General features: G+C 39.3%; 1 protein-coding gene across 3 annotated transcripts; it reads left to right on the top strand.

The window, feature by feature from the left end:
• Window positions 1–3,203: 3,203 nt before the first annotated feature.
• LOC126561769 (zinc finger protein on ecdysone puffs) lies at window positions 3,204–10,805 on the top strand. Of its 3 annotated transcripts, none has more exons than XM_050218083.1 (6): window positions 3,204–3,297; window positions 5,083–5,445; window positions 7,922–8,004; window positions 8,550–9,112; window positions 9,183–9,968; window positions 10,537–10,805. In XM_050218083.1, exons 2-6 carry the CDS (start codon window positions 5,137–5,139, stop codon window positions 10,803–10,805), a joined length of 2,010 nt encoding a protein of 669 aa, XP_050074040.1. In that variant the 5' UTR covers window positions 3,204–3,297; window positions 5,083–5,136. The 3 variants fall into 3 exon arrangements, with proteins under 3 accessions (XP_050074040.1, XP_050074039.1, XP_050074041.1); XM_050218082.1 differs by lacking the exon at window positions 7,922–8,004 and adding an exon at window positions 6,651–6,799; XM_050218084.1 differs by lacking the exons at window positions 3,204–3,297; window positions 7,922–8,004 and having other exon boundaries at window positions 5,281–5,445.
• The last annotated feature ends 1,776 nt before the right edge of the window (window positions 10,806–12,581 follow it).

Below are 12,581 nucleotides of genomic sequence, written 5' to 3'. Positions count from 1 at the left end.
TGTACAACCCAATGTAGTGTCCTGTTTGCACGCAATGGACCAATCAAACACTGCTGGAAACATTGTTAAGTGTAATGTGTAATGTTGCTGTACGCCAACTATTTATTGAGATACCATTTTTAACCAAGATAACCTTTTTCATTCCGTGACATAACGGCTACGAACCAACCGGCAAACTTTCCCGCTCCCTATTTCACGCATTTTGGTTCAATTTTGATGTGCGTGATAAACGCGGTTTGAGATAAAACGTAAACTAATGGTATAGTAATAATAGTTATATTATGATGTACGAGATAACAACATAGTAGCTAATCGTGAAATATTAACAAAATAACTGCATTTCATAGCCGTTTAATAAGACTATTTTGCTATATACTAAAATAAAAGGATATTAAACCAACTAATTGATCGCACGCGCCGAAACATGCTATGAAACAAAAATATCAAACTCGATTCATTTTGATGTGTATTGTATCTTACACACATGCGCACAAACACATGCAAAAATATACACACCCACAAAGTAAGTTGATAAACTAACAAAAACTCCTGCAATCAGCTGCAAAGAAAGAAGCAAATATCAAGTCGCTATGCTCGACGCAAAATGTGCATCCAGGAACGGCAATGCTTTTGCAGGCTTTTGCAATCACAAAGTCAACTCCACATTGGACAATGAACATTCTTCATGGAATGGTTGGAATAATGTGCAACGTGCGATCGATCGTTTATGCGTAAATTTAAAATAAAAAATACTCGTTTTTGTTCAAATTCATTGTTATGGACCGGTATTCATTTTCTAAAGTTGTTATGCAGAACAAAGATCGCGTACCCAAACGGGAGTTGAAAAAGGGAAAATTATTATCAATTTCCACATTGATGCAAAACAAAGTAAAACAAAAAGATTGTTAGGTAGTTGGGAAAAGTAAATTCTAATGTACGAGGTGGAGTGGTGAGTCATTTAGATAATTTAAAGGATCAGGAAGCGATGATTCGGTGGTGCGATAATAGATGCAAAACTAAGAAGAGAATACAATATCCAGAGTGGCAATATAAACCACGTTGTAACAGAAAGGAATGACGCTTCAATAAAAAAGATGAACAATGCATTTATTTGGACGGAAGGAAATGTTTACTTTACCGACTTTACTTTCATATTCACATCCTATTAAGCAATACAACAAAAACAGGTAAGATGAGTGGCATGTATTTGTTATGTAGCATATACAGAAACTACTAATAATAAGCCACTAGATGACCAGCGTGACCTAGAAGTTTGCTAAGCCAAGAAGAGACAACAGACAGGTATGACCCGAGTTCAGCAAGTTCATCACATGATCCACGATGGCTTGCAAGATCCTTCCCTCTATGTCCTGATTGGAAACCCCGCAAACATCGAATGCATTGACATCCTTCGCCAGTATAGTCCAGGATTCGTACATTTCGTTTGTTGCTGCAATATTCTTAATCGTAGGATTTGGAATATAACCTATAGGCACCATTCTTCTGAACAACGGACCAAATGACGGACAATATGTTAAGACCACTTTTGTATCCCATTTTACAAACTAATGCTTTCGATACTTCTACTGGGTATAGCTTTACCAAAGTTTTTTAGAATGTTCATCAGCGTCTGAACTATCTATTATCATTTTGTTTTTTTTCCGTCAGTTCATAAGTTATTGTTTAAGAATTAAAAACCTGAAAAAAGTTTAAAATGTTGATACCTTAAAAATTTAACTGATTTATTATCAGAGCTAATCAATTCCAGCGTTGGGAAATGTAAAAAGAAGGTGCCTTAAACCACAATGATTTTTTATTTTATTTTAATTTTCAATTTATGGTTCATGGTCTTTTGTGCTTTGGTCATATTTTCATCAGAATAACCAGAATGAATCAGAAAAAACAAGACTGTGAATAAATTTAAAGATTTATCTAAAGATTGGAGCGATTTCTCAAAATGTTCAACTTTCGCAAAAAAAAAACTAGATTAATTCGTTGAAAATTTACTTCTCAATCTCATTTTTACGTTATGTACAATAGCAGGTGCTCTTAATTTACTGTCCGTCATTGTATATTGCTGATCACGTAAAGCATTACATCTTACTCCGGTATCACTATCAGTGGATGCAGTTGGAACTTTCAGCATCCTTTAAACTTCACAAGGACAAACTTCTTCTAAAGAGCCTTTTGGAGGTTTGGTTACCTTTGCATTGACAATGTTGACAATGAGAGGATCACACTTAGTTCAATAAATCGATAACTCTATCGCTGAGAAACTTTTACCTCATATTTAAACAAAATGTAAACTTCGAAAATCGATCTATGCGGAGTGGGGGATCAAGCTGTTTGGAGGCCCTTGACCATCCACTTGGTGTTTGCAATTGCGACAAGCTGCGGGGGCCTCTACAGGAGCATCAGGGCCCCGAATATGATCCCTAGAACAAGCTATTACAGCGAGGCTCCCTGCACGGGACGCCTGTTATGAGGGCCCTCACACGAGGCAACTGTCAGGGACTTAGACGGACGCATACTACGCGCGAACGGCTGGAGGTACTGAGCATACGTAAGGATGATGAGGATGTAATCCGCGAAGTCAACAAATTGGAAAGATCAGGTAAACTTTTACTCAAATATCAAATCACGCGTTTCGCCATTGCAGCTGCATAAGGAATGGTGATTATTTTCTTAACGAGCCGAGTAGGGTAAGGTGTTTGAGTGATGAAAAATCGGAAAATAAATAGATTCTACTATTGGTCATGAAGCTCGGACCAATATTTGTAGTTAGAGCAACAGAATTACTTTTAATTTTCAATGACGGTTGGAGAGGTTTTCTTTTAAACCGACATATTTTCACTTGGTTATCCATGTAACAATTTTTAGCTTGAATTTTAATAAAACAGGCAGGCCAATCTTCACACAGCAGGACCATTGTTTTCTTGCTTAATCAATTAAACACGCACTGTTTCTCTTTCAATCAAATTCCATGTCTTTTTTGATTAATAAAAAATAAGCACGGTTGTTGTAAAATCGCTCCAGCAAGCATTCTGAAACCGAAAATTTAAATTCCTACGCAACGTGAACACGGATGCACTTTGTGCAGCACACCCGTTCCGACGTAAGACGTATCGAGTGAAAGAGATCGAACCGCATCGAAAAGAGACAAACGGTGCCACGGTGCTAAACGTTTTACGAAACGTTTGATGAAAATAAAAACCCTGTCTGTCAAACTTTTTCTTCGCTTTCAGAAAATTTCAAAGGTGTTTCTCAAAGTGTGCGAATTTTTCTTCTAGATATCATGTAAGTAATAATTTGAATTGTGTTAAATCGTCGCAACTGCTACGCTACTTTCGATATGAATCGCTACGAAACAGAGACCCGACGATTTTCGGTTCGTAACCGGGTAAAGTGGTGCCGCCTGTGCCGTCGTGCGTAGGTTATTTAAAACAAAAAAAAATTACACGTATATTATCAGCCCCGGTGCGGTAGCAGCGATTGCCGGCATTTATGTTGTATTAATGTGTGACGCATTCGGTTCACTTGGTACGATGAAATCACAATCGTTCAAATATCTGTCGATCGTGCGAACGATGGCGTGTAAATGTGGAGATGATGTTAAGTGGTGGAAAATTATCGATTTTTCACAGTGCCTATAGCCTCACGCCTAGCGCTCTCTCTCGGTTCCTCCCTTGGAGTGTGATACGAAAATGAATCAGGCATTTTCCAGCCTTTTCCGCTGCAGGTCGTGTAATGCAAATGTAATGAAGCTTGCAGGATGGTGTAAAACTGCGTATCATTTGTCTCATTCGTGATTGCAGCATAATTGATGGAGAAAAATAATATGCTGCCGATCCTCCGGTGTGGCTGCGTGAAAGTAGTGTGTGTGTGTGTATGTTCTTATTAGCAAAACTGACTTGCGTTCCGGTGGAAATAGGAAGCTAACATTTATGCACTGTTTTAATTTTTGTGATATAATTATGTGAAAATTTTATCCGACTATCGAAAGGTAAAAAAAAAGCCACATAAAATAGGGGTTGATTTTTATGCTCTCCGAACAGCTGTTCGGATCGATTTGTGACAGGCTGGAAGATTGGACCATTTTTGACAGCAGCATAACTATCCGTTGTGTCCGCAACCAAAACAACTAACGCATGCATTGCGATCGAGTCGCTAGCGGCGCCGGTTTTCAAATGGGCAGCAGGATCAGGGGATCGAATCCCATCCGGATACATATACAATATATTATACCTATACAATTAAATCAAAGGGGAAGCTTCAAGATGTTTCAAGAAACATAAAAAAAATGTAGAAAATGTCGTAGAATATATGTTGTACATAATTTGAAAAATCATTCCTTTTTTCGTGTGATATTCACTCTCACTTGGAACATTTTGAAAGTGTTATTTACATAAAATGCTAATTTGAAAATTTCTCCTTTCCATCATATTCACATATCTCCAAATCCGCCTAACTTGAGTACCGCTTAGAGTCAGAAACCGACTGTAATTGCTCAAATTGATTTTTTAAAATGATAAAAAAATAAAAAATAACAAAAAGAAAGCTTTTGACTTCAAATAACATGCAAAATATTTAATAAAAAATCAAAAATTGTTTTAAGCGATCAAATAACTTATAACAATGCGCAATTCCCTACATGCATAGATTACATGACATTTTGTTATCCTCTTTGCTTTGCGTTGTTATTGAGTTTTGCAGTATTTTTTAAAAAATGTTACAGATTTTGCCAAAACTTCGTTACTACTTTTTGATTGATTGATGTGATAAAGGAACCAAAAATATCGCAATAAAATTTATTTAATGCACAATTGTTTAACTTTTTCGAATATATGCGTTTGTTGCAAAATTGAAACTACCAACGACGTAACTCTGCGCATGTCCTATAGCCGGTCGTTCTCCAGCACGCTCATGCCGGTCGCGGTTCTACATCATCTTTCAGCATCGCCACACCGCCAAACGCGTTACATCAATACGTCCCGCATCCGTTTGATGGCCGTTTGCGTAAGAACGGTGTCTGCAGAACGAGTGTTTGATTGTGTTTTTATTTCTTCCGGCTTTCCATTGCAGATATTCCTTAAGTGAAACAGTGAAGTAACGTACTACTACTGTGCAGCTAGTACCATGGCTTATCGCAACAACAACCGTCGTGGTGGTGGTGGTGGCGGTGGCAGCGGTGGTGGAAGTGGTGGCGGTGGGGGTGGTAGTGGTGGTGGCAGCGGTGGTGGCAACTTCGGCAACAACTATGGCAACCGTATCAATCCCTGGGATGCGGGTGTCGGCGGTGTCCGTGTGAACAATGATGCGCTCTCATTTGCCAACAGTATAATTAATAACCTGCTCGGCAATCAAAACGCGAACCAGGTGCCATCGCTCCTGGACGGTGTGCAATCTTCGAGATTTGACGACATGAATGGATACAATTTCATTAGGGTAAGTTTTGTTTTTGTTTTGTTGCTTAAAATAATCATCTAGCTCTTAAACGGGTGTTTACTCAGTTATTTTTCATTTTTTTTCGTATCTTATTTTTCCATGTTCCTCAAAAAAAAATTCTTTCTAAAGGATGAAGTAAATAAATACTGATTTTACAGATACCTAGCGATATCAACCGATCCTTTTATTGCCTTCGGGGCATGCCCTTTATGCAAAGTCGAAATGTTAAAACTTTGTCAGCCGATTAGAGCAGTTGAGGCTAAACCCGTTACTAAACTAGAATTCAAGATGTGTTCGTGCTATTCTTTATTCCTCAGTCAAAAAAATTCAAATAGTGAATTTGGAGAATTTTTTAAAGACATGTATGCTTTCCAAATATCATATAACTACCATTATGCCACTGAGGACCGTCTGGACAATTTTTTGTAGCATAACTCTTGATTATAAAATTAGAATCAGATTTTATCCAATTAGTTGTTAGCGGAATTTTCAGTATCATCACCGTTCAATAGATTCTATTTTTAATGCAAACAGTCTTATTTTACCAATTTAAAAACCATTGCTCAGTGAAATTCAGCGTGAAACAACATGCAAAAGCTAATAGAGTTTTATATATCTTGCACAAACATTTTATTGTCCGTTGACGTAACAAGTTTACATGTATGATGTATATTTACAAATCGTCAGCAATAAAAATCCGTTTTCCCTCATGTGCTTTAGCAGATTGAATTCTCCGAATTCCGAAAGGCACGCACGGCAAAAATATATGTTTTTTTTGTTATAGAAGGGCGTTCAGACTCAATTGCTGTTTCGGCAGAACTTTGAAATCGATAATAGAAACATAATTCTTAAATAAAACTTTATACATATTTAGACTGACTGTATTGAGTAGGGTTACAGGGCAACGTATAGTATAATGAATTATATTTTCTATTCAACTTCTTTTTTTTGTCCTCATTTTATAAAATTCCTCGAACATCAGAAGCACTTATATAGCAATACGGCCTGGCCGTCCCTTATGAATAAAAAAAAAAAAAAAAAAAAGAAGCACTTATAAAAGTTACAAAAACCCAACGTATGCCACCCGTTCCACGTTCAGCCGCTTGCGTAAATCATACAAAATCAAATCATTCCTTATGTTCCTCGTTTCTTTCTCTTTTTCTCTCTCTCTTTTTCTCTGTTTAAACTTTGACAACAATCCTCAGAACCGATATGGCAAAAATCGTAACGTAAATGGTCGTGGCATCCGCAAACCGGATGCTGTTGCCCGTTCGAAAAACGTGTTGGCGAAAAATTATAATAAACCGTTAAGTAAAGAGGCACTCGGCAATGCTAGTACAAGCGGCCGAAATAGGTAAGAAAGGTGAACACGAGAGCGCCATTGGGAGCGCCAATGTGCTGCATAGAACCGTGTATGGATGGACATAACACGTTACAGCAGTTTGCTCGGCTGTGTTACCGTTTCAAAGTCTAATTCTAATAAACCGCGTCCAGTGCACTCTAATCAGCTTACTTGGCAGACAAGTTTGGCAATGCAAATAAATGAGAAAGTTTTTTTTGCAACAGACAGCAAAGTTCCTGAAGCTTTTTCATTTGTTTCCAATCTATCTTTGGAGCAAAGCGATGCAATGTTGGTGGTGCTTCTGGTTTGACTCTTTATGTGCGCATTTATCACGTTGACACAAATGCTGCCAATAGTATCACAAAATGATGATTCTTCTTTGTTCACGTTTTTTTTTTTACGTTTATTTTTACATCTCTTTCGTCTTTTCTGCACGATTCGGTTCGAGTTTAAACATACATTTGATTGATCGTTTAAAAAGCTACGCTCTGTACATCTTTGATATTGGTTAATTGATCGTTTCATGCTCTGTTCATTCTACCCTGGTTCGAACTCGTTGTGGTGCGAATGTTTGAATCCGTTCTTTGTCGCTCTCACTACCTCGTTACGCCAATCATTTCACTGTTTTTCCTTTTCTTATAATGCAAATGGTATGCCTTTAATGAAACCTGTTTCTTATTGTTCTTAGTCTATTTAACGCACGTACGAAAAATGGAACCAAAAGTATCGTAACACGTTTCACTTCTAGATTTGCAATTGGATTGTTATCATAGATGAATGGCTAATTCAAGCTATCAACAGTCTTTTATCCTATTTTCTCTTCTCCCTGATGTGTTGTTTCCTGTGGCCAATCACAACTATTTCGGTATAAAATTTTTCAACTCTTTGTTTCAACACAAATCTCACCTTCCTGATGTTCTTGGAATCTTATCTGTTCAGTTTGGAACGCAATGTTTTGTGGATCTGGTTTTGTAACATTCTTGTCTTATTATATGCATTTTATTTAAACTAAACGAATAGCTATTGTTTCGCATTTTCTTCCATAGCATTATGTTTTCGATTCGCTGTACTAAAAATTTCACTCCTATTGATTGTTCTCTGTGTTTATCTTTACCGGTTTATCCCTTCTTTCAGAACGACTATATTTCGCGGTTAAATCTTGGGTATCAAAGACGAAATCCAATTCAGTCTAGTAATAATAGTAAAAATAAGAACAGGTAATGCATATTACAACCAATCCTGCACAACACTGGCTTTTGCACTGTTTGCACCATGTTTGCCGATATTAGATTTACTCGTAAGAAGAAGCATGTTATAAGTGTTTGCATGTAAGTTTGTTGTCGTTAATGTAGTTATTATCAATTATTATCTGAACAAAATTTCTTCGCAATACATAATAATAAAGTATTATACTTTTTGAGTGAATGCCTGCTTTTAAATTTATTTATATTTTTTTTCCATTCACTTAACATCTCTGTTATGCACTGCAAGTTGTGAAAAGATTATTTGAGGAGAGTGAATAACGCTGGAAGCACCAACCATCTGCAAATATTTAAAAAGATGGCACAAAACATATTAGTTTGATGAGTGTATTCTATGTGCCAAGGTTATAAAAATTCAAGGTTTAGCTTAAATTAGACTTCGGTTGAGTGTGCGTGTGTTTTCATTACATTTATGCAAATACGCCAATAATCTATATGGTTCGAATTGTGTTTCCTGAAACTAACTAATTATCCCATACTTTGTTTCGCTTTCGCAACAGTGGCAATAAAGGTGCGAAAAAGGGTAACCTATCGGGTGGGCCCACCGGTGGTGGCGCGCACAAGGAAAAACCCTCCACGTCGAAGGCATCACCGTACATGGACGTGTCGAACGATTTTCTCTACTGTCACATGTGCGATAAGCACATGTACGATGCCACTTCGTTCGAAAACCACATCACCGGCCGCACGCACCGCGTGATGAAGGAAAGCATCGAGGAAAGCTACCGGATGCGAGCGACGCTGCTGCGGCAGGAAGCACGCATCGCCGAGCAGCTCAAAACGATCGAGATCGATCGTCTGAAGCGCATGGGGAAGGCGAAAAATTACTACAAGGTGCGCGAATACTGTCCCATGTGTGAGCTGTTTTTCTACGGGCACATCATAGCCCACCGGCGCTCGGAGAAGCATTTGGATTTGAAAAAGTTTCTGCATCCCAAGTGTGACGACTGCGAGCTCGAGTTTCACAATCGCACCGAGTACGATGACCATCTGCTTTCGGTGGTGCACATGAAGAACTGCAAGTCTAAGCCGAGCAGGCTCGAAATCGAGCGAAAGGCAAAACGTAAGTACGCCCACCGTTTATTTATCTCCTATCGATCGATGGGATACTAATGTTTTCTACTCTTTTCCAGAATTGACCATTTCTACAATGAACGACGAGCTGCTAGACATACGCGAAGAGATAGCACCCAAAAAGCGGAAGGAAAAGGATGGTTCCGGATCGGGTGCAAAGAAGTCCGAGGCGGAAAGCAAATCTTCAACCAGCAAGCAGCAAACGGCAAGCGACCAGTCTGTCTCGGGTTCGGGCTCGGGAGAAAATGGTGAATCAAGCAAGGCAGATGACGAGACAGCAGCAACTATGGCGGACTCGACGGTGGAGGATGGTGCTGGTAGCGAGAGTGGAAAACCGTCGGTGGAGGACGGTGTGGGTGCAACGCTCGACGATCCAAAGCTGGACGAAGAGTGCCCCGAGGATGAGCTGGTAAAGGAGGAAGAAAGTGAAGACTGTATACTAGATTACAAACCGGGCGACGAGATTGCGCCGGAAATCGACAACAAGTTGCCTCGGTACAGGAAGAACCGTGCGCTCGGGCTGAGCCTGATCGGGAAGCTGGAGTGTGTCGAGTGTCGCATCTGCCACAAGTACTTCGATAGTGAGGCGACCGGCGAAGTGCATGCCCGCACACATTCGCACTATCGCGCATTTATACGCTTTCTGAACGAGAAGGCAATGGAGGTACGCATCGCACAGAAGCGTGCCGCCGTTGCACTGGAGGAGGCGGAGGCCGCCAAGAAGAAGCAAAAGATGGCGTATGAAAAGAAGCACGTGGAGGCCGACGTTAATGGCGAACAGGCGAACAATGGTGAGCAGGGCGAGAAGAAGGACTCGGACCTGTACGATCCATCAGAGGCCACAGGTGATAATTATGATGATACTACTACTGTTGTAACTAGTAGCTCGCGTCCTGCTCGTTGCAATCTAAACCCTAGTGATATAGCGCCTTCAGTAGCGAAGGCAGACCAGTGTGATTGAATGCGCTAAGTTTGGTGCGATGTAGCGAATGCAGTTTTGCACGAAACCGTACAGTTATGTGTTATTTTACTCACACTTTTACAGCATCGCATTATTTCCTTTCGTTGCTTTACCGCTCCGTGGGTTTTCCGTTTTGCACATCACCCTTTATACTGACTAATCCCCAAGTATGAATGTATGCGTTGGATGAAACTTTTGTATTGTGAATATATACGCACATGGTGCACGTGATATAATTTGATTATTTATAAATTTCGGGTCTATTTTGTTTTAATGTTTTGTTGTGTTCTTTCCCACCTATCGGCATGATATCACGTTTTTTTGTCGTTCGCTGTGTTTTGTGTGTTTTATTTTTATTTTTTCTCACCACTCTATCCAGTCAGTTAGTCAATTCTGTCTCAGTATGTAGCACAATTAAAAGTTTGTTCGTTTTACTTTCATGCTCGGTGAAGAATCGGGTGACGCTAGCATGGCTGAAGATGGCAAGAGTGATGATGGCCAGAACGGCTCAGAACAGCAACAGATAGAACCGATGGAAACGGACGTGGCGGGAAAGGTCGCGCCAGGGACGGATGATGACGAGTTGGGCGCACAGGCACAGGAACCCGACTCCAGCAAGGAGGAAGATTGTAAAGATTCGAAGGACGATAAACCAAACCCGAAGGGTGGCAACCGACGCGGACGAAATACCCGATCTGGACGATTTGCTGGACGCTATTAGGTTACGATCGTGAGTCGAGAATGGTAGTGCAAAACCTAGAAACAAAATACTTCTTACCAAAGAATCTTCAATGCTACGATGTTGCGCTCACGACATTGCCTCCGGATCGTGCGGTGGCGTACATTTGTCTACGATTTGCAAGAAATTACCTGCACCGCACTTCACCGTTTTCGCTATCAGCGAAACATTTATGCAAAGGCCAACAAACAGATAACAGATACACACAGACACATAAAAGAGAAGGAATGCAATTCTTACCGGTGCAAATGATAATCGTATTATTACGTTTTTTTGTGTACTAGGGCGGTTTTTTTTGTCACACCATACTCCACTAGCTTACAATGTGGTAGCATTACTAACCTACCCGCGCGGGAATAACTAACTTTGACGCTACACTGTGTCAAAAAATTGTCCTTACAGCAAGGACAGGGATACAAAATAATTGACAAAAGATAATCAATCAATCAAACCAAATGTAAAATTTATTCCACATAGTAATACAATGTATTCTTATCTTCAAGCAGCATTGATTTTATTAAAAGATAATGCTGCCTGTTGATAAAAAAGATTAATAAGTTTTTCTTACAAAATTGACTTCAAAAAATTGTCCATTCAACACAGTATTTCCAATATGTCTGATAGATCAAGCTAATACTCCGTATGTCACCCTTTAGCTGCACGCTCTGCTGGTGCTTTTTCATCGAGAAAGTCAATTTTGAGGATATTTCAGAAGAAATTTTCTCACATTATGGCATGAGAAGCCTTTTCAGCTAGTTTTTATTCTCAAAATAATCCCAAAAATAGGATTGAGGTCTATAAACTGTGGTGGATTTGAATCTAATTGTGCTTTTGGATTACGCCAGACTCTCACCAGTGACAAGAAAATTTGCTTTTTTCCATCTATTATGACCATCTGCCAAAATTCTTCCACTTTGACCAAGTAACTCTGGGCATACTCTAACCGACTTTTTCATACTTTTTGACCCTTTGATTATCTGCATTGATTCGTTCTCCATCTGTCAATTTTGTACTGTTTTCGGAATAACTCTGATATTTAAGGACAATGTTAGGCTATCTAAAAGTTTGAAGCTGCTAAACTGAGTGGTATGAGCTTCATTTTGCAAGCTCTAAGGCAAGGATTTTGTTTTCTGGAAGAGAAAATTCTTGAATTTCAAAAAACTTAACTTTTCAAGCCAGTAAATCGTAGAAAACACTCAGCAGAGCGTAATAATGTAACTTTTGCCACGTTCGACCCAAATTAAACATGAAAAATATTTTCATAACAAACATATTACAAGATACTTCCTGTACGGACGATTTTTTGGCAATTTTTGGCACAAATTTGACGACTTTTTAGTAAAAAGGACTGAAGGCCGCTGTTCTAAACTTTTTCTTTTTTTTAACGATCCTTTTCATTGGCCTACACTGTAATGGCAATTTTTTGACACAGTGTACACTCCGGTACACACAATTACTAACAGACACAAACCCTTTTAGCTCCGATGAGCATCCCCTAATCAAACCTACAATTGCAGATGCAGTGAACTGTGTAACTGTTTGTGTACGTAACTGTGTGATTGTGTAGTGATAAAAGCAAGGATCAACGATCATTCGCAGCGATTATTAAAATAGCTTGATGTACCACGTGCGTGCTACTATTAGTGCGGAAATAGATCTTCTGTGGCCATTCTGAAGCCGTTTATTGTTCTGCAAACTAGTGCAATGAGTGTAGTGTGCGAAGTCTTCAGCCACCAAAACGAGCTGTGCTAATCGAAC

This window comes from Anopheles maculipalpis, chromosome 3RL (genome assembly GCF_943734695.1).
Source record: "Anopheles maculipalpis chromosome 3RL, idAnoMacuDA_375_x, whole genome shotgun sequence".
Taxonomy (NCBI): domain Eukaryota; kingdom Metazoa; phylum Arthropoda; class Insecta; order Diptera; family Culicidae; genus Anopheles; species Anopheles maculipalpis.
This window is presented reverse-complemented; position numbering and strand designations above follow the sequence as displayed.

Coding starts and splice junctions, on each gene's coding strand:
- LOC126561769 (XM_050218082.1), top strand. CDS start 5,137: ATGGCTTATCGCAACAACAACCGTCGTGGTGGTGGTGGTGGCGGTGGC. Junction 9,113..9,182: donor AATCGAGCGAAAGGCAAAAC/GTAAGTACGCCC, acceptor ACTCTTTTCCAG/AATTGACCATTTCTACAATG. Junction 9,969..10,536: donor CGATCCATCAGAGGCCACAG/GTGATAATTATG, acceptor TGCTCGGTGAAG/AATCGGGTGACGCTAGCATG.